The 22,219-nt window shown below is 45.2% G+C and overlaps 1 protein-coding gene across 5 annotated transcripts in view; it reads left to right on the forward strand.

Annotated features, from left to right (window-relative positions):
* NEDD4L (NEDD4 like E3 ubiquitin protein ligase) overlaps positions 1 to 22,219 on the forward strand; it is a 299,160-nt gene that overhangs the window by 12,655 nt on the left and 264,286 nt on the right. The window contains exon 2 of one of the 5 annotated variants that reach the window (XM_032470628.1): positions 4,625 to 4,759. The exons of the other annotated variants lie outside the window; for them this stretch is intronic. Coding sequence (XP_032326519.1) covers positions 4,757 to 4,759 — 3 coding nt within the window. The 5' untranslated portion in view covers positions 4,625 to 4,756. The remainder of the gene's footprint in view (positions 1 to 4,624; positions 4,760 to 22,219) is intronic. 5 annotated transcript variants of the gene reach the window in all.

Here is a 22,219-nt window from a genome sequence, read left to right on the forward strand (position 1 = left end):
GATCGTGTAACTGCCCTCTGCCTGCCACGTACTAAATTCCAGGCTCCCAGAGGAAGGGCAGGTATTTCGCAGACAGTCTCAGCACAATGAGGCACAGTTACCATTAAGGGAACATGTTATATCCGTGGGGGGAGCTGTTTTGCATTCAAGTTCCCAGCACACAGCCAAGAGCCAGTCTCGCAAGCAGGCCTCTCTAAGGATAGCAGCCTTAGGCCTGCTGCACTGGTTCCTTTCTGCCCTCTACTCCTGTGAGCCCCTGGTAGGAAGGCTCAGGCAGGAGCCTCTGATCGGCCAAACAAAACCTTGAGTTCACACCCTTGCTGCTGGGGGAGGGGTGTGATGGGTCTGTTTCTTCCCTTTTTTAACTTTTGGTTTCTGTAATGGGAGACGGGCCCAGCTTCCCACCAGAACTGACACGGGGACTCCCCAGATGCCGGAAGTGGCTTCTCATGCTGGGAAGCGTAGCATCTCTCTTTCCCCAACGAAAACCTCTCTCAGCACGAATGAGGCCCCGCTGCACAGTGAGTGAAGGGTTGCAGCGGTGAGGCTGGGTGGTGTGAGCATTTGCCATCCCAGCATCAGGGAGGCTGTGACATGGTTTTGCAAATTTCATGTCCTCCAGAGGGGCAGGGTGCATCCCTGGGTGCTGTAGAGGTGCACAAGCTCTCCAGGAGCCGACAGGAGGACAGAGGACACGGCAGTTCAGCTGAGCCCTGAGTGAGGTGTTGACAACTCCTCGAGGTTTAGGGACAGACTATTCCAGATGGGGGGAAATAGCAGACAAAGGCAACAAGCTTGAGGAACAGAGAGAAAGGTGGTGGGCCAGGAGCATGGGGGGTGGCAGGGACTGGCAGGTGGTGAGGTTGGGAAGTGGGAGGGGGACAGAGGCCAGATCGGGAGGGTTGGGAAGCTGTCGGAGGGTTTTAAGCAGGATCTGATTTGAGACTGGAAGCGACTCCATGGAGAAAGGATTGTTGGGGGAAGGCTGAGAATGGAAGCAGGGAGACCAGTGTGGAAATTCTAGTGCTGGTTGGTTGGGAGGTGGTGGTAGACTGGGCTTCGAGGAAGGGCCCGTGGAGTGTGGTGAAGTGGTTGGATTTGGTGCGTATTTTGGAGGAATTGCCTGGAACTTGTTGGACAGATGAAGATATCCCAGGATTCTGGTGGGTGCAGTGTCAGTTACTGAGAGGAGGATGGAGAGGAATAAGATTAGAGGGGAGTAGGGAAGCCCAAAGGTCTATTTTGATTAGGTTGAGGGTAATGTACTTAGCATCCAGGTGATGCCAGCAAGCAGGTAGGTAGAAGCATCTGGAGCCTACTGGCCTAGTGGAGCTGTCCGGGCAGGGATGGGACGTTGGGGTCCTCTGCATATGGTTAGCTTGTGAGACCTCAGAACTGGGGGAGATGACTAGAGGAGAGAGCAAGCCTTGGGTCCACCAGCCTTTGGAGGTCTGGGTGAGGAGGTGTGGCCAGTGAGGTGGGCTGTCCTCCACCAGGTGTGGTGTCAGGAAAGCTGCCAGGGGAGTGGGATGGTCGGCGGCCTCCGGGGCGGTGGAGGGCAGGTGATCGGAGGACAGTGCATGTGCCTGGACGTGGTGTGGAGGATGGGCTTGGTGGTCAGGAGGGTGGGAGGGGATGCCCCAGGGAGGAGAGGAAAGAATTGTGGGGACGCAGAGGCAACTCCTCAAAGGGGTTTTGCTGTGAACATGAGTGAAGAGACGTGGCTGCCGCCTAGCCAGGACACGGGTCCTGGGGGATGTTTTCTTTTCTCCAGTTTGGAGAGACCAGCGTGTGTGTGTGTGTGTGTGTGTCCGTCCGTCCGTCCGTCCGGAGGGAACCACAGTGTCTCACGGGAGTTCTCCGGGGAGCGGGGAGGAGGCACAGCCGAGGTCCAGGTGGCCAGAGTTGAAGGAGGGAAGTGGCTGCGTGTGAGCTGCCTTGTGGCCCGTGTCAGGGACCTGGGACTTTATCCCCTGAGGCCCCTTGAGGACCTGTGTAGGTCTGCTTTTGTGACACTCACCATGCAGTAAGGGGAGGATGGATGTGGGGGGAGCGGGGCGGTGGGAGGTCCTGCAGGTGGCCAGGCAGAGTTTATGGTGATGACAGTGGAACAGGCGGGGGTGGGGGGTGCAAATGTAGGAGGCATTGGATTTAGTTGCTGATTGATTAGGTGAGAAAAAGGGAGGAGTCTAGAAAAATCCCCCAGGTTTCTTGTTTCAGAAGACCACATGGATGGGAGGAAGGGAAGAAATTTTTTAAATACTTATTAAATACCTGATGCAGTGGTTCTAAACTGGAAGGTAAACCCCTCTGCCCCCCGGGACACTTGGCCATGCCTGGAGACATTTTTGGCTGTCACATCTTGGGAGGGGCTACTGGCATCCAGTGGGCAGGCGGTGGTTTCCCTCCTGCTAAACATGCTCCGAGGCACAGGACAGCCCCCGCAATAAAGAACTTTCTGGCTCCAAATGCCTTTAGTGCCAGGATGGAAAAGCCCTGCTCTGGTATGTGTCAGTTGTACACGGCTGTCTAATTTAATCCATCAGCCAATCATGTGAGAGTATTAAATACTCTCACGTTTTTCAGATGAGAAAGCCAAGGCTTAGAGAGCATGGGTCACTTGGCCAAAGCTGCAGATCTTGCAAGTACCAGCATAGGAATTTGAACCCGGGTCTTCTCTGTGTCGCAGTGTAGACGTGCCCTTTTCGCCTCTCCCTGCTTTTTCATCCCTCAGCGCCGCAGAGGAAGAGATGCACTGGGCTGTGGGGCTCTTTTTTCTGTGGTGCTGGCTCCAGACTGGAGGAGGCAGGAAGGAAGGTGGTTATTTATACTCAGCTCAGCATAGGATCGAATTTTCCAGACCTGAAGGTCTTAAAGCGGGGAGTTCACAAAAGTTATCACCATTTGGATGTTGGGTTTCTCCAGCAAATAGGAATACAGGAACGTGTACCATCTTTTTCTTTGAAAATACTACTGTTAAATTGAGGTAAAATAAAATGCAAAAGTTATCATTTTAAGCCCTGTTTATTCCTTGTCCATATTAACGATTGCAGCTCTCAGTTTGTTAATTACTGAGTATCCCTTAGGGAAGGGACACGGCAGAGAGGACGGGAGACTCATATGGGATTACTCTGGATTTAGAGATAGTAGCAGTGTCAAAAATACCTTGATTTGCCAGAGATAAGGAGCCCTTTTGAGAGTCAGTGTGTTTCAGCGTGGTCTGGGTTGATCAGACGGCTTTTGAGAGCTCAAGCTAGAGTGTGGGGTTTATAATTATCAGCTGCTGTCCACTTTTAATGATTATTATTCCGTTCCCGGGCAGCCTTCCTTGGTGGCTTGTGATAGTGGAATCTCGGGGACAGAATTCCCACAGTTGAACTCTTTATCATGCCATATTTCTGGTGTTTTCAAGGTTCTGCATTTCAAGATACAGTCTTTGGACGGTGATCTGAATGAGGCTGCCCTGATGATTGTGAAAGGGGGTTTTGTGAACATGATTTCTCTGTGTAGAACAGTCTTTGACCCTCAAGTGCTGTTTTGTATCTGGCTCCACAGCGCCCTGGTTCTTGGGCTGCTGGGACCATTCGGTGGGCCTGTAGTTTCTGTCCTTCACCCATCAGAGCTGTTGTCCTGAAGGGTGCCGAGGGCGCTGGGCCTCCTGCTGCTTTGGAGGAAAACTGTTGGCTGTACCTTCCAAATTGATGCCAACTCTGCTAGAAAGTAGAAGCTTAGGAGGGCACTGAGGGGGTTCCCACCATGGAGTTTGGTGAGCAAATAGCATGGCCTTCAGCTGTATGTTACGTTTTCATAGAAAATCAGGGGGGAAGAATGGGGAAAAGGAGGACTTGAAACTTTACACAGTTTGCTAGTTGCTGGCCTGGATTGTACTGTATACAACATTGAACTTGAGTGTGGTTTTTTTCTTGTCAGATTCCTTGTGTAAAGTCACACATTTAACATAAAAGTGGTAATAGGACGTTTTGACAAAGAAATTGAAAAAGCAATCCATTAAAAGAACACTTCTAAATTTAGCTCTATACTAAGAATAATTGTAAAAATAACAAATATTTCATTCATTATATTAATATTACTCAGTGTTTACCTGATTGGGCTTAGTTTTTTTTTTTCTGCTTCAAGATTTCCCGTTGCGGAATACCTTAGTATAATATTGCTTGCTTTGGGAAGGACAATTAATTGTCAGTTTCCTTTTCTGAAGACAGCAGGCAGAAATTCTATAATTTTTTTTTTAAGCTTGAATAAAGTACACCCTCTTGTGAGAGAGAACATCAGTGAGGACTTAATGGGTTGACTTAAGTTATTTTTATTATAATGTTTCTTAAAATATATCCAAATATAAAAGGAGGAATGAACGTGTTTATAGTGCATGGATCACCATAACTGTCACTATAACCAACACACAGATTCATTGCAGATCTAATTCCCAGCCTGATTCAGTTCAAATTGACTGTATGATTTTAATGTGACAGGTGATGCTGATTTGTTAAAACCGCATCTGTCATCTGTGTTCAGGAGATACTGGCTGCTGGGACCAGTTTCCTTTTCCTGACCTGCCATGTGCCAGGTGGTGGTTACTCTCTGTGTTTTCCTTTACTTCATTATTCAGACTTCTGTTACACCATGTGCTGCTGGAGCATGAAGACATCACTGACCTGAAGTCTTGTTAGCTGGAGACACAGTAGAATTTCTGATGCCATCTTGATCGTGAATACAAAGACCAATTTTAGCCCCAGAAATCATGGTGAGTACGCCATTACTTAAGGTGGCCATGTCGGTCTAGAATGTGCTTGTATTAATATATTAAGACCACCGTGGCCTGAGGCTTCCTGTGCCAGATGTGGTCCTTGATCTCATCCAGCAGGGGAAGGAGTGGCTGTGATGCGTGGTGGAGCCTCTTTGGACAGCTGAGGTAGTTTGTCCATCAGGTCTGTCATCGCACGGCAGTGATTCATCAGGATCTGGGTGATTCTCACCTGGCCTGGTTAACACGTCTGCATTGAGAATGTCAGTGAGATCTACCTCATCTTGTGCCATGGTTGCTATTTGATCTTGCACCAGTCTTGTCTTTACTATTAAAGACAGCTTGGTACTGAGTATTTCCCCGGTAAAAGAACACAGTTTGTTTATGCCCTCACCTTTCCATTCCTTAGCAACCTTCTTTCCATTGTTGCCATCAGATGACCTTGCTGATTTTCCAAGTAGTAAATGCTTTTGTTGTTTTCAAGGCAAACAAAACCCAAGTTTTATTGGCTCTGGAATTCTGTGGCAGGGAAGGCACGCTCAGGTCTGGGTGCTCTGCTCAGTGTTGAGCTGGTGCCTCAGCTCACTCGTGGTTGCACTCTCCTGTCTAGCTTTAGGATTCTTGCCTTAAAAAAATTCCTCTCTCTTTGCTTATCTTAGCCAGGGGCAACAATTAAATAAGGAGCACTCTATTTTAATAGATGTGTTGGACGTTGCTCAGCCATTCAAGGTGGTTTATGTGGGTGGCTTTGCCTGTACTCTTAATGGGGTAACCACAGGTCAGTGAGTTTCTTGGTAATCCCCGCTCTGTCCAGACTGCCTTCTCAGCCAGGTTACTAGCCACATTAGCCTCATTACCTTATAACCACACGTCATTAAAGTGGTCTTAACTGGATTGAAGACTCCTCTCAGTCACCGTGGTTGGCTTTGAAGTCATTCCTAGAAGTTAAATTTATCCCCTGGGAAAGCACACTTGCCCACCCCTCAGGACGGCGGGTGTAATGGGACATGGGCTTCAGCGGCAAGTTCTCCAGTTGCTAAGGTCTAAGCAGGTGTGGAATGATGACTTACTGTTGAAATAAGTAGTTAAGAGTCCTAGGTGGTTGCGCTGGCAGGCCACACTTCTTAGTGTTACAGTAAAAGATTCAGCCACATTTTAAAATATTCGTTATCTTGTAGGATTAGAATCAGGAAGGAAACTTAGTAAACCTTACTCTATGTTAATGGAATTAAAAGAGCAAAAATCCCTGGTGGGTTTTTATACAGTAGAAATAGATACACGTTTTCTTATTCTTTTCCCCCCTAATCACTTCAGTGGCTTGTCTTTCTCCTGCTACATCTCATGTTTTTTAAAAGCCTCTTGTGAATCCCTTTTTTGGAGCCTGTTTTCATAGACTTGGGGAGGTTCTGGGTTTTACTTCTGACACTGATTGCTGGGCACAAGGACATCAAACCACGGGCTGAGAAAGCTCTTCCTCACCGAGTGCCGCAGCATGCTGGGGGTTGGGTTACTTTTGAGAGGTTTGTAAACTTCTATCCCTCATACACACCCACAGTGTAATTCAGGGTTTGTCATCTTTAAATGTTTTTCTAATACGCTTATCAGTGTAAGCACTTAAGGCCCACTCTCTTAAAGTGAATATTTAAATGTAAGTGCATTTTGGTCTCTGCCAAGAAGGAACAGCAGTAGAACAAGTGAGAAGTTGGCATAACAAAAAGTAGCTCCGTAGAAGCAAAATGACGTGGAGAATTATGTTGCTGGTTTATGGTTTTGATCAGGCGATGTGGAGTCCTGGTTTAGGACAAGTCTGGGCCAGAGTCCACATTCACCTGCCATGCTTGAAAGGATCTGACCCAGTCTTGAGGAGGTATGTATGTATATAACACCCTGGTGGGCTCAGGCTTTGAAGAGTGACGGTAAAAGGAAGTGGCAGAGTATCTTTACACCACTGCTTAACTCTGACACCCTTTTGCTGTGTTCATTTGAGGAGTTACCACGGAATGAGTGACATTTTCTGATGAAAGCAATGGCTAGGGGTAGGGTGGAGCGAACCACTGCAAGGGCCTGCGGGGCACACCTGACTGGGGGCCGCTGAGGGCATACCTGGATTCCCAGTCACACCGGTAGTTCCCATTGAATAGGGTCTTCTAGGTAGGCAATGAAACTAAGCTGGGAAGTAAAATGAGTAGCTCTGTGGCAACGTAGCAACCCTTTAGTGCATTTGTGGCTGCCTACATATATTATCCTTTCCAAAATGTAACTGGTGTCCCAGTGGAGCTATTTGAGTAGTGGAAGCTGGAGAAAGAAATGGCTTACAGTGTTTTGCAGATGGCAGGTCAGGTGATCTGGGACGTTCGCACTCCTCAGCCTGCCTGGTAACACAAGGATCCTGTGACAGCTGGTGGTGGCAGCAAGGGACACAGGTGGTCTGTGTCAAGGTGGGGAGTTGAGCTTGAGGGGTGGAATTTCCTGGAGGTGAAACGGGACTTCGCTGGCAACAGGGCTGTGGAATTCTTAAACACAAAGAACAGAAGCATCTCTGTCGCTGTTCTCAGTTGCAATTTGTTTTTAGTCTCAGCAAGAGGAAAAAAAATGATTGTTACTTGCAAAGTGAGAGAGCTAGGTGAGGAAAGAGTGAATAGGATTCTAGGCCACTCAGAAGTGAACAAATTCTCTAAACTGTCTCGTGTTAGGTGTTATCCCTTGCCTGAGAACGGCTCTGCAGGAGACTGATAGAAGACCCACAAGGGGAAAATGTCAAAATTCCCCACCTGCTGTTTCCCTTCTCTTTTCCCATTACTCTTTGCAGAAAGGGAGGCGCTTGAGAGATGTCCCTGAGGTGGATGGCCATGGACCAGGCTTGGTCCTCAAGGGATGCGGGTACAGTCTGTTAGTAGGAAACAGAGTGGGGCCTCTGAAGCTCTGGCTTCTTTAATTCTCTGTTTGAAAAGGATGCATTCCCCTGTGGCTTCTCGTTGCGTGCTCTTCTCTAGGGCGGTTTATCAGAGAACATGACTGTCTTTTGCTGCCCTTCCTCAGCGAGTGTTAACAGCAGGCTAAGCACAGTTGTGAAGCCTTTGTTTCCACAACTTTTCAAGCAGCTGAGCACCAGCAGTGGTGGAGTTGAAAATGGGGCCATCTCACCAGGAACCAACTTTCAGATGTTGGAGTCAATATAAATTTAGTAATGTGGGAAACTTATTGCTGAAAGAACTCCGCATTTGAGTCATCTTTCTTTTTTGTTAGCTCGGTTTTAGGAAGCATTCCTAGGAATTCCCCTGGAAGGAACTTTGGCCGGATTAGAGAGCAGTGATACTGAATTTTCCAGATCTTTCGTAGGCATGCTGTTAAAGAGGCATCAGTCTCTTGGATAGGAAATATTAATGTTGCACTGCTGACTGACACAGCAATACTGAGTTTAAAATGGTGGTCAACACCTCACTAAAATGTCACACAAAAATAAAGGGCCCTAGAATTCCACAATGGCGGAGTAAGGACATCAGAAAATCTACTCCGTAAAAGAGTTGGGAACACTGGCAAGACATAACCAATGTGAGCTTTTTCAGAACTTTGGAAATTAGCTAAAGACTTGGAGCAATCCGAGAGATACTTGTTCAGGAAAAACCATGTGGTCTCAGTACAACAGTGGGCTTTGTGGTGTTTGTAACTTGTGCTGACCCTCTTCCCCTTACCCCAGCTCTATAGTGGCCTTAAAAGCCAACAGCCTTGCAGCTATGGTCGCCGTGAAAACCAGCAGTCTAATGGACACTGGATGGGGCAGAACAGAACTGGAGCTCCCCCAAAGGCCCACTTCCAAAGAAGTGTCACCTGTCGGGCAGCTGATGTAAAAGTCCCATTCTTAGGGCTTGTCTTTATTTGATCTGACTCAGAGCACGCTTTGTGTAAGGGCCCTGCTCACATTGAGCATTTGTTGAGAAGGATCTGTCGTAATTGTTCAATCACAGCTGCTCCTGGCAGGGTCTGCTTCTGTGTCACTGGGTTGAGAGAGCTTCATGGCAGTGCTTCTCCATTCTGAGAGGGTGGTGCAGGCCACAGGACCACCAGTACACTTCTCCCTTGCACAGGAGCCTAAGCTTTCATTGATGTTGTGTTACCAACCTGGGCTCTTGGAGTCTTTAATTAATAGAAATTGGTAAGAGGCAAGACAATAAATTCAGGCAAGGCTTTACTCGGGCTTGTGCTGTAGTGCAAGAGAGCAAAAATGAGAAACAAGATGCTCTTGCTCCCAGAACAGAGTGAGCTGATTCCTGAAATGGGTTGAGAGTAGGGACGGATCTGTGGGTTGGGCTGGAGGGGTGGTCTGCCCACCTCATATGTGGCACTGTATGCAGGGATCATGTGCAGTACCCTGCTTTTGCTCTTGGCATCTCAGAAGTGGCAGCTGGCTTGTGGTCTTTTAGTATCTTATTCATAATTTGCATGATTCGTTATTTTTAGTCCCTTATAGTTTCTTTGTGCTCCCAGATGTTTGTCCAGGTGCAAGCACTGCAGTGAAGGGGCCCAGGTCCTAGCCTGCCTCAGCTGGATGCATCAGTGTTCCTCCGCCATTCTCCCTCCTTGTACCTTGTCATTTTGTTCTTATCCTCCTAAAATCATGCTAAGAAAAAAAGTAGCACAATGAGGAAAAAAGCCATGTAGATGATCTTAGTCAGTTTGAGGCGATCAGAAAGCGTCTGCTGGATGGTTGGTGTGCAGCACTGAAGTCAAACAAATGATTACAAAGTAAGCAAAGATAACTTGCTTTAAAGAACAGAAAGAAACTCTTGTCCTCTGCTAGTGAACTTGAAGGAAGAAATGGTGCTGCATATTAGGGCAAAGCCTAAATGACAGGGACATAGAAGAGAGGACACTGAGACATCCAGCCAGTGTTGGCTGTAAAAGTTTCACTATGTAATGGATGATGATTGGCTCAGTGTAAGAGGAGGCTGGAAATAGTGAAAGAGATGGAGGAGGTGGAGGGAGGGAAGAGGGGAATTCGGATGAACAAACGGTTGTTAGGACAAAATAATAACAATGATAAACTTGCATATATTTCAATACTCTCTTTTATGGCTTCATCTTACCTATCCTTCTCTTAGGAGGAGGGAATATGTTTGCACAGATGCAGTTAATGAAAAATGCTAGGAACAGAACATCTTAGTATAAGGAATTTCCTGTACTAGGGAGCAAAAAGGAAGTAAAAACATAAGACTCCAGGCGGCAGTTTTAAGAACCTTTTCTTTTTTTTACTGAGGTAGCGGGAGATGATGTATTTTGTTGCAGATTTCCCTCTGGTCTGGCTGCACAAAGTCATCATTCGGTTGGCACCAAGCACTATGGAAAATAACCATCACTGACATCAAGAGAAATGATTATGCCGTTTGGTAAACATAGGGCACTAGATTGCTAAAGAACGTTTCCCTTGATTGCTGGAACTGTGGTTCAGTGCCAAAGTTATCTGTCTGTTTTTTTGTGGTCAGGATTTTCTGATACATTGAGAAGCCCACAAGTATGTGAGCTTGAAGATACTGTATTCTGGGATGAAGCCAGACTGGTATGGTGCTAGTAATTTGAGTTGTGTACATGGCAGTGGGGAGGCTGAGTTGGTGGCTAGTGTCACGTGAAGTGCAGACTGGTCAATTTTATTCTTAAGACACCCTCCTTTCTAAAACTGGGCACAGCAATGGCTTCAGGACGTCAGCAGTGTATGAAGAACTCTGCCTCAGGCTTGGGACTATTAACAAGAGAAAAATAAAAAAACAAAATCAGGCAAGGTGATCAGTTTTGGTTTATTTTAATGGCATAATAAGATAGAAAGCAAGCGATACCAAGGGCCACAGAGGGGGAAGAGGGCTGGCAGGCTTTTTCTTAATCCTGTTTGAGGTTTGGCTCCATTTTCTTGAACTTCTTCTGTTACCTTTGGCTAGCGCCGTAATGGGTAAAATGAGACAGCAAGATAAAGCCTGGGTCCTTCCACTGCGGGAGGAGCTGGACTCACTCTTATCTCAGTGGTTTTCAAATCCTGAACGTAAGAAATGTCCTAGTCCCCTCCACCAACATTTTATTATGCAAAATTTCAAGCCTACAGAAAAGTTGAAAGGATGTACGGTGAGCATCCATTTACCCACCACCTAGATTCTACAATTAATATTTTGCTGTATTTTCTTCATTATATTGATCCCCTCTCTGCATCTTATTTTTAGATGTGTTGCACGGTACGCAGTGGGTGGAAGTGCACTTCAGTCCTACACGCTGAACGTGACTATCCTTAGGTACAGCTCAATATTTGCTGGTGGATCACTTCCAGGACTTTTTTTCAAGATTTAATTCCCAAGCGTCATAGAGCTTCTGATTAGAAGGGTGGGGGCAGGCCCAGGAATCTGTGCTTTGAAAAGCCCCCAGGCTTGGGGGCCCTCTGCTCTGCGGAGAGGTCAATAGGGCGGTTCTTCACAAAGTCTTAATTTGACTCCAGGAGAGTGGCGTTCCTGGCTCTTGATAAAGATGTGCTTCTAGTATTGCTCTGCCTGCCTGCCTACATTTGACTGGTTTTTCGGAAAACAAATGGTAAAATAAAACAGGAAAAAGGAGGGGAGAGAGATTTTCTGGAGTTGAGAATGGCAGGATGGGAGAAAGAGCTTTCATTGGCCCTGCCAAAGAGGAGGAAGCTGCAGGTAAAGGAGGCAGATCGGGTCAGCCCATCCCTTTGCTGGGTTGGTTTCAGGGACTGGAGACAATATGGTGGGAATCAAAAGACGGCTGGATTGGGTGAAACTGGACTTAGTTTCTGGAAAGATCACTTCACGCCATCACTTCACATCTACTGTTGAGGGAAAATAATGCCTTATACAATGGTTGGCGGATTAAATGAGACCACGGATGGGAGAGTGCTGTCAGAATTTAATATGCAGCCCCAAATGTGAAGTGTGCTCTCGTTACTTCTGGCTGGAGGAAACAGGGCTGAGTGGCAATGCACTGAGACTCCTGTACGTGCAAGGGGTGTGTGTATGTGAGGTGTGCACGCCTAACTCGGGATAAATGACCTGCTGATTGTGCTGCAGGCAATGCTGCAATGAAATAATCTCCAGGGGAATCTTGGCTCAGCCCTGGGGTTTAATTACAGTGTACGCTTGGGCAAGTTACTTAATGTCTCATCTGAGTTTCCTTCATTTCTTCATATCTAGAGTTAGAGGTACTTGGATGATCTTAAAGATCCATTCGTCTTCAGCATTCTCTGCTGCTGGATTCTGGAAGAAAGGCTTCTTGGGAATGGAATGGCAGTAATGGTAAATATGGTGTACATGGCAGTGTGCGTACCCACTGTGTTTCGGGTCTTGTCCTCAGGACTTTAATAATACTCATTTTTAATTTTTGTAACAGTCTGTAAGACAGGTACTACTATTATCCCCATTATAGAGATTAGAAAACCGAGGCTCAGAGTAGTTTGTGATTTGCTCCCGATCACAGCTGGGCAGTGGCAGACCTTGATGAGACGCAGGCAGTCTGCCCCTGGGATCTTAATCTCTTGGCCACCTCCCCTGAGAAGGCTGCTGGGGAGTCCCGTGAGGGCTGTTGGTGGGGGTGGAGGGCACTTGTGAGCTTCAGGGATGAGGGTTGATGTGTGTGTAGAATTTGAGGAGTTGTTTTGCTGCGGGTGAGGTTATGGAAGTTTTTTTTTTTCCTGTTTTCAACTGACTAGGGTGCAGATATTTAAGGACTGAGAGAATGTGCCAGTGGAGGGGGAGGAGGGGCAATGAGGTGGTCCCTGGGGAAGCCAGAGGGCTGGACTCCGGTGCTCGCGGAGAAGGATTCCTATTAGATAGGAGTCCACCTGGACACCTGGCTCCAGCGTGTGCATGGTTGTCTCAAATGAGCAGTATTTTACCCAGGTTTCAGAATTCCAATAGAAGCTTTAGGTTTGACTTTATAACCCTTGAGGTTTTGGGTTCTGACAACTTTGGATGCACTGAAGTGCCTGAGTTTGATGTGGAGAGTAAAGTAGGAGGATTACTTCTGCCAGCTGAGCCCTGTCCCCACAGAGATGATTATGGTCTGGAAAGGTGAGAAGCTAAGTATTCATTAGTTCGGGCCGCCTCAGGGATGATTTGCGGAAGAAGTAAGTATTATGGGGAAAACACCTGTTGCTCTAGAGAGCAGAGCTGGGCAAGGGGGACCGGGGAGGTGTTCCTCATTCCTGTCCCTGCTGCTTACTTGGAAAGTGTCCTCATGTGCTTGTAGTAGTCACACTTGGATGCTATAAATACAGAACTTCCTTCACCTACTATGGGGTTATGTCCTGATAAACCCATTGTAGGTTGATAGTATTGTAAGTCACAAATACATTTAACATGCCCATGGAACGTCGTAGCTTGGCCTCACCCACCTTAAACATGCTCACATTAGCCCACAGTTGGGCAAAATCATCCAACATAAAGCCTGTTTTATAATGAAGTGTTATTGATCACTGTATGAAAGTGGAAGGCAGAATGGTTGGGTGCAGGATGGTTGTACGTGTATTGGCTGTTCACCCTTGTGATGGTGGGGCTGACCGGGAGCATCCCCGGAGAGCGTCATCCCACACATCGCTGAGTCGGGGAAAGATCAAAATCCAAAATACAAGGTACGGTTTCCATGGAATGCCTATCGCTTTGGCACTGTCGTAAAGCTGAAAAATTCTAAGTTGAACTGTTGTGAGTTGGGGGACCATCTGTGGGCAGGGTTTCTGTTTTTGTTTTTTTGTTTTAAACCATCAGGTATTAAGTAAGCAAGAAAGAAAGAAAAAGAAAAATGAAAACAATCACTTACTAACTGATGGAGTGAGCATCAGTGCCTGGGGGGCCGCCCCGGACTGGCTGGTTGGCTTGAGTGAGATGTAACAGAACATTCTGCTGGTGGCTGGCTTGCCCTGCTGATGGAGACCAGAGGCAACTGCTCTTTTCTCTGTCTCCACCCAACCTCTGCCAGGAAGAAAGAGTAACAGTCGCACAGAGCGGTCTCTCGAGCTTTTGGAGAGGTGGGGAGCTGCTTCCCAGGATGGGGAGAGGTGGGGGGGGGCAGCCCTTGTCTGAGAAATGAGAACAACCAGACTCCTAAGCATCAGAACTCCAGGAATAAAAAGTTGTCTGGGCCTTGACAGCTCCTGCATGATAATTAATATTGCTGTGGTGCTGTCCTCTGCTGCTTTCAGTGAATAAAAAGCTCGTGGTATTTTAGCTACCATGTAAGTTAAATGGGTGGTTGTGGACTAGCTTTGGAAACTCATTTGTGTTTGGGGAGATGGATTCCAAGTTTCAGATAACTCTAGCTTGCAAACGAAATTTTGGAACTTCAGTTTGCGTTTTTAAGCAGGAGATTTGTTATTTATACAAAAGGGCGTTTGAACACATGTGGAAATCTGGATGATGGAATGTGTTGAGTCAAAACAAAATAAAACACACAAATAAGCCATCATACCTTCCCCGCCTACCCTGATGTGAACTACAAGCTTTGTTTTCCTTTTCCCACTGTCACTGCCGAGCGTGTGTGGTACAGACTGAACCCTTGTACCTGCCTCAGAGTACCTCCCTTAATTATTAGAGAAGTAATGAAGAGTTGGCTGAGTCTGTGCTGAACTTCCTGGTTTTCCCAGGCAATTTACCTCTAGCAAGTAACGTTTTGCATAGAATTCAAATTGCCTATTTCCCCAATGATACCGTCCTTCTACTTGGCAGTAGCTACCTAATCTAATAATCTCTGCTTGCATCTGACAGGCTATTTATATTTTAAAGTGAAATAATGCATCTCTTTCTCTTTAGAAAGGAATGGTACGGAAAACGATTACAACCCAGGACTAAATATGCAGCACAAAATCTCAGCTATTTTTTATCTCAACTTTGAAAAATGGTTTTAGCTTTAGTACGGGAAATGCACTGTGTTTGTAATTTATTGATTTCCTCCCTTATCTTGGTGTCATACAGTCCTTTCTTCCTTATTCCTATACATTCGCCTTTCTTACTTTCTGGTCATATTTGCTCTGTTACTTGGTGACATGTCATTTGAGGACATACAACTTTTCCAAGAGTTGGTAGTGCAAATTGACCTTTAAATCTTTACAGGTTTACATTTTGTAAAGTATCAGGTGGTGTTTTCATGGAGGGGGAGTTTGGAACCTGGAATTTTTGCCCGTGTCTAAAAGCAGTTAACAACATCACAGCAGAAACAGTAATCGTTGCGTGTCACAGAAGAGTAAGTGTTACACTTCTTCATGGTTATGGATTGGTCTATAATGCATTTATTAAGTGTTTACAGTAAGTTTCTATTAGGTCTCTATATAATAATTACTTAGTAGTAGGCTGTGCGAAGGATGTGAGAAATGTAATAATTTAATTAGAGATGATTCCTGCCTTCAAGGAGTATGTCTTAAACATTTTTGGATCTTTTTACTGTGAAATATAATATATGGAAAAGTGCAGGAAATAGAAACACCCAGCTCAGGTGTAGCATACAGAGCCCCCGTGTCTGCCGCCCCCTCTCCTGTGAGGGTTCCTTCCCTGTGACTCCTCTGCTCCTAAGCTGTCAGACTTACGTAGAAGCTCCAATTCCTAAAGATGCTATTTTTTTTTTAAATGGAAGTACCATCAGTTACAATGTGTCCATTTCTGGCATACAGCACAATGTCCCAGACATGCATATACATACATATATTCTAAACGTGCTATTTTAAGGAATATGTCTTCATAGCTGGAAATGCAAAGAAAAAAAAAAAAAAACCTTAACTAACCCAACCAGAGCCAACTGGTGTTAAGTTTTTTAATGCTTCTAGTAGTAGTTTTCTTTTCTTTTTTTTTCTTTCTTTCTTTTTTTTTGTTTTAGTTTTCTTTGTTTTAATAAGTTTTTTTCCCCTTTTTTCCAGGAAGTTTTCAAATTATTTCATTTATTTTGCTTTTTATTTTTTTAAATGGAGGTACTGGGGATTGAGCCCAGGACCCCATGCGTGCTAAACATGTGCTCCACCACCGAGCTGTACCCACCCGCTTCTCTTCTAGTAGTTTTCTGATAAATATTCTTCTACACATTGAGGTGGTACATTTGAGATCAATACATTTTTTAATACTGCCTGTTTACTTTATAAAATAAGCATTTCCTTTTTTAAAAAAGGGTTTAGTAAACATAATAAATAATTGTAAAATATTACGTTATGTGGATGTTCTCTTAGTACGTGTCTGTTGCAGTCTTAAACTCTGTTTTTTCACCTCATTTCCCATGTTACAAACAGGCTGTGGGAAGCATTTTTATTCATCATGGTCTTTCCTTTTAAATTTATGGTCACTGTCTCTTAATGAGTCAAAGAGCATATACATTTTTAGGAGGAACTTAAATTCTAAGTCAGAAGTAAGTAGATACAATAGATTAAGAGTTTTAAGAGTAGAGAGGGTATCTGTTAACTGAGAGTGTAGATCTACAGTGGTGCCTTAATATGGTAGATGCTCAGTGGATGTTTATTGACTGAATGAGTGAGCATAAAAAGACAATGACTATGAAGGAGAGTACTATTGGTGGGATGTCCATGAAGTGCTGCAGTGGTTCATGGTAATTAAGATAATAGCTAATGGTTGTTACAGAGCAGTTTGACACTGGACATTGATCTAAGTGATTCACATGTTGTCTCATGGGATTTTGGGGCATGAAGGAATCCACATTTAATGCTCGCACTCTGGGGAGGAAGTTAAGACTTTAAAGTTAGGTGGGCTCAAAAAATGGAAGCAACTCAGATGTCCATCTTGCTGGTGAATGGGTAAACAAATGTGGTATATCCTTTTAATAGAATATTACTCAGCAATCAAAAGGAGTGAAGTGCTGATACTTGTTATATATAGCATAGGTGGACCTTGAAAACACGCTAAGTGAAAGAAGCCAGTCACAAAAGGCTAATAGTTGCATCCAAAGAGGCAGAAAGTAGATTAATGGTTGCTTAGGGCAAGGGGAAGAGGGAGAGGGTATGGTTCCCCCCCCACCCCAGGTGATGAAATGTTCTAAAATTTAATAGTTATCTTGGTTGCATAACTCTGTGATTATATTAAAAGTCATTGAATTATACAGTTCAGCTCATAACAACAGTTAGCAGGTTGAGATGCGGGCACGGGCCGTTGACCTGGCAGATCTTTCTAGAGCAAGAGGATTGACAGCAGTGGGAGGGGTGCCTGGAAATGTGGGCTGGGTCGGTTATGGAGGGCTGTGTGTGGCGGTCAGCAGTGCGGACTTGGTCCTCCAGGCAGTGAGGCGTCCTTGGGGTCCATTGAGGATGATGTGGTAAAAGGCTGCTTCCAGGAAGTTAATCCATGCTGCTCTGCAGGTGCGCTGCAGAGGGAAGAGGCTGGAAGGAGAGCGATGAGCGTGCAAGATGGTGACACAAACATGGGGAAAATACAAGGGTTGAAGGCCTTGCAGAGGCAGAGTTCAGAGCAGAAGAGGCTGAGATGGCTTCAGAGTTTCAAGCCTTGACATTTGTAAACACAGTGATGTGAAATGGGGAAATCAAAAATCCTGCTGTTGATACATTTTGTAAAACGTTGTTGGTACTCTAGTGTGTTGTATTTGTTTTAGTCAAAGCAAGAATATATCACAGCTTTCATGGCTTCTTCCAAGCTGCGTCTTTGCAACCAATTTTTTCTCCTATTAAAAAGGAATCTTTTGTTATACGCTAATTAACCACAGATTCTTCTAAGAGACTCCTAAGAGAGTTTTCAGGAACCTGACTCGACGGGTTGGATAGAGACAAGTGTATTTGTTAATCATTTGCATTAGTTTATGTTGTACAGTGTGGACGATTTTACAGCTGGCTGCTTGGCAAGGGATAGTTAAGGTTCCCGCTGACTAATTACCATCTTGGGTTTTACTTTGTTTATAACATTAGAGCATGGGAGTGTACTCCTTGCTTTGGGTAAATTTTGCTTGTAGATATTGAAGTTTGAGCTATCGCATTTCATACATATTTTATTTTGCCTTTTAATCCTTTAAAACAGTTGACTCTAACTTCATTGAGCATTACAGGATTTTCATCATCCAGATTCTTTCTTGTCAGGACAAGACCCTTGTCAGAGACCCTTGAATGGACAGCTCTCCAGCTAATTTAAAGCTCTCTTAAGTCACAGAACACTCTGTACAAGAAATTACCTGCTGTGTCAGGAGGGAGAAAATAAGATGGGGTTTTCATATTTGCTTGTATCTGCAAAAAGAACTTTGGCAGGATTCACAAGACACCAGCAATGGTGGTTGCCTATGGTGCTGCGTGTGTGGGATGGGGAGGCTGGGGAACAGGGGGGCCTGGCAGGATGGGGTCAGGGTGAGAGAGGGGTGCTTTTACAGTAGATCATCTTAGGTATTTTTGGTATTATATGAATGTAGTACAGTTGTCCTTTGGTATCCACAGAAGATTGGTTCCAGGATCCCCAGCAGATACCAAAATCCGTCCCTTAGTGTAGTGTTTGCATGTAGCCTACACACATCCTCCCATATGCTTCAAGTCATCTCTAGATTATGTATAATACCCAATACAATGTAAATGCTATGTAAATAGTTGTAAATATAATACAAATGCTATGTTAGTAGTAAAACTGTCTGGAATTTTTTGAATATATATATATATATATATATATTTTTTTTTTTTTAGATTCTTTTCCATTATAGGTTATTACAGGATATTGTAGGGAAAAACTCATCCTTGGATTTTAGCCTCCCCCCTCCTTTGTTCTGCCATATCACATAGGACAGGTGGTCATATGCCTGATAACGTTTTAAATATAACTAGGCTTTATACAATTGGCTTACTTTTTTTCTAATCAAAAAAAAAATTTTAATCCAAGGGAATTAGAGGAATAACCTCCACTCCATGTTTTGGGGGAAAAGTATATTATTAATTAGTTATCTAATATTTAAAAAAACCCTCAAAATTTAATGGATATTTAAAATTAAAAATTTAAAATAATTTTATGTCATACAGCCATCCTCCCTTCTCTATGAAAGTTAGCCTTTGTTTCTAGCTGAGTAAATTTCTCCATCAGCTTCTTGCCAAAAGAATTTTATTCTGTACTGGCCCTGTGCCTTTCAATCCAAGGTGATGTTTCTGCTAGTATAATTCTTTTAAGAGTGTTATGGATGTCCTATGAATCTTACTGGGGGTTCACTTTATTAGGCAAAAGTACATCCCCAGATCTTCCCAAATAAACAGTTCTCTACATTGGGCTTCTGCTGAGATCACTGAGGGACCACGCCCTTTCTTTTTAGAAGCCTTTTTGTTGGCCTGCATGGTTCCCTGAGGCAGTGTCTTAGTGTTTTTCTGAGTTCTTAATGCAGGCTTTACAGGTGGCACCTCCAGCACTCTGCTTGGATGTTTCCTTAGATCCAGCAGGTGGCAATGCTGCTGAACTTTCTGTCACTAAATATATGATTCTTTTTGGTCCAGCTTCTAATAGCATTTCCCTCGCTGAACGCCATCACTCACAGCCTCCTGGAAGACCGGCAGAGTCCTGCTGAGCTCGATCAGAATGCCTCAGGCTTGTGCTCTGACCCTTTACGTCCTCCCAGCTTCTCCCCACTTCCAGGTTCCAAAGCCACTCACACATTTTGGATTTTTAATTGCAGCAGGGCACCAATTTCAGTTACTGAAATCTATATCGGTTATTTATTGCTGCAGGACAAATGAGCCGCAAACTCAGTGGCTTATTTATCAGTTTCTGCAGGTCGGGGGATGCTGGAGTGGCTCAGGTGGGTGATGAGGGCTCAGAGTTTCTCCTGAGGTTGTCATCTATACGTTGGCCTGGGCTGGAGTCGCCTGAAGGCTCACATGGGGTTGGAGTACCTACTTCCCAGTTGCTTCCCATACCCACCTGGCTAGTCAGTGCTGGCAGGAAGCCAGCTCCTTGCCGTCTTGACCTCTGTCCATGAGGCTGCTGGCACGTCCTCCTGGCACAGCAGCCAGCTTTCCTCAGAACTGGATTCAAAGGTCAGGTGAAAGCTGCAAAGCTTTTTATGACCTAATCTCACCCTGTCATTTCCGCAATATCCTGTGGGTTATGTATCCGTGCTACTTACTGTAGGAGGTGACCACACTGGGATGTGACTTCAGGAGGCAAACTCACCTCCCCATTGGGGAGGCCCCATGAGGGGGGCCATGTTTCTCTGAAATTTGGTAATAAACCTCAACTGATTATGATATGCCAGTGGGAATGGCTTGCCTCTAAGGCCATCTAATTTCTGTTATTTGAATTGGTTTTTGGTTACCATTTGGCCCTTGTTTGCAAAGCGCCTCCTACAATAGGGCTCACCTGGTTGAAGTTCAATGCTACTGAGAGGCCCTCTGCTTTTTATAAGCGGATACCATGCAGAAGAACTATGTGGACTTCATTATTGCATTTTTGTATAAATGCAGCTGCGTGCATTGCTTATTACTTGGTGTTCACTTTACAATTCCTTAAATGCTTTCCTCCAGAAATCGGTGTAAGCACAAGCTTGGTTTCCGTAGTTACCCTGGCCAGTAGGGAGCTGAAGGTGAGATTTGTTCAAGTCTGGCAGTTACGTTGATTCCACTGACTGGTACATTTCTATTCTTCTTATTGCTGTTTTGAATGAGATGCTCCAATTTGTTTGTGGGTATAAAAGCCAGATGTTCTTGAGTTCACCAGATTTTTTTGGGCTCCTTGTTTGCTGGACTCTGTTCCAGGTGCCATGGGTCCCAGAAGTGTGTGAACAGAGGCTCCACTTTGGTACAGCTCACAGCCGAGCAATAAGAAAATGCATTCACCTTTTTTCCACTATGGGAATGGTTTGGCCTCAGAGAAAGCCTGATTCATATAGATTGTCGTCTTCTCCATTCAGGTTTTGTTTCATAATTCTGTAGTTTGTTCATAGGAAAAAAAAACTGCCTGGAGAAACTGTGATTAGTGTGAGTTACTGATTTTGGAGAAAGCTTTTAGAAGTGGCTGATGGGTGTTGAAAAGACGGGATGATGTTTGAAATCATGACCTGGGAATCTCAGGAGGCCCCAGATTCAAGGCGTTTGGACTGAGTCTCAGAAAGGTGCAAGGTGAGTAGGAGCCGCTGCGTCCACTGAGAACACGAGCTCCCACGAAGCGTTCCTGGGCTTTTGGACAAGACCGTATAGCTTGTGAGTGTTGCCAGTTCTCAGGCTGGAACCTTGGCTGTGCTCTTAGAATCACCCTTTATTCCTTCTCTTCCTTTGAGGCTGTGTTTATATTTAGTGGTCACTGCCCACAGCTCACAAGACTGACTCACAAGTGAAACTGTGTGTGAATAGTTGAGGGGCCCTGTAGAGGGTGTTACTTTTAAGTGTAAATTACTCTGGGAGCCGGAACCTGAAAGTTCTTGTCGCTAGATCGTGAGATGTGTTGAGCACACCCAGCAGAACCTCTAATGTTCTCCGGCATGTGAGCGCCCGTGAACATCTGTGGATTCCTACCGTGTTCCCGGTTGAATTACCCTTCCTGTGATAGTGATATTGTGCAGATAACGCCCATGATTTAGCTGATTGCATTCACAATTTCCGACTTTCGCTTGTTCTTTCTGTGGATTTTTTTTTCTTGTTTGTATAGAGGTACGTTTAAAAAACAGCCGTCTAAAACTACATTGACTCTTGGACTTACAGTTTATCTGAGAGCCTAAAGATCACGTAGTCCAGCATCCAAGCAGGTCACCTCTCCGTTAAGTGACTGTCTTGCTGAGGCTTGTGCATCCCTGCTCATGGGGATCTCACTCCCTCATGAGGCACCTCCTTCCGTACTTGGGCTAGTAACGTGAAAGTCTTCCTTATTTTGAGGGATGGTTATGGGCTGAATTGTGTCCCCCCACAAATTGACATGTTGAAGCCCCAGTCCTCAGTTCCTCAGAATGTGACTGTGTGTGGAGATAAGGATGATAAGTTAAAATCAGACCTAATCCAGTCTGACTGGTGTCCTTGTAAGAAGAGGAAGGGACCTCAGGAAGGCACAGAGGAAAGGCCCTTAGTGACACAGTGGGAGGGTGGCTGTCTGCCAGCCCAGGAGAGAGACCTCAGGAGAAATCAAACCTGTGGACACCTCAGTCCTGGACTTCTAACCTCCAGAACCCTGGGAAATAAATCCCTGTTGTTTAACGCACCCAGGGTGTGGTGTTTTGTCTCTGGGCAGCCCTTGAGACTAGTATAAGGGGAATCTGTTTTCTTGTAACTTTTGCACACTAACCCTTATCCCATCACATGGGCCAGAAGAGATCCAGGCTGAGCCTGGGTCCCCGTGACAGCCTTTTCAAGACCGTCCTGCTCCCCTAAGCACCTCTCCCCGTCAGAACAGGGCCCTTTGCCATCCTCACTGCTCTTCACTGACCAGCTCCCCAGCTGTTTGTTTCTCCAAATGCGGTGGCCAGTGTTTGGCTCAAGGAGGGAACGTTCGAGAGCCTACCTCGTGCAAAGGGCAGACGGAGCTCAGACTTTGG

This window comes from Camelus ferus, chromosome 30, assembly GCF_009834535.1.
Source record: "Camelus ferus isolate YT-003-E chromosome 30, BCGSAC_Cfer_1.0, whole genome shotgun sequence".
Classification (NCBI taxonomy): Eukaryota; Metazoa; Chordata; class Mammalia; order Artiodactyla; family Camelidae; genus Camelus; species Camelus ferus.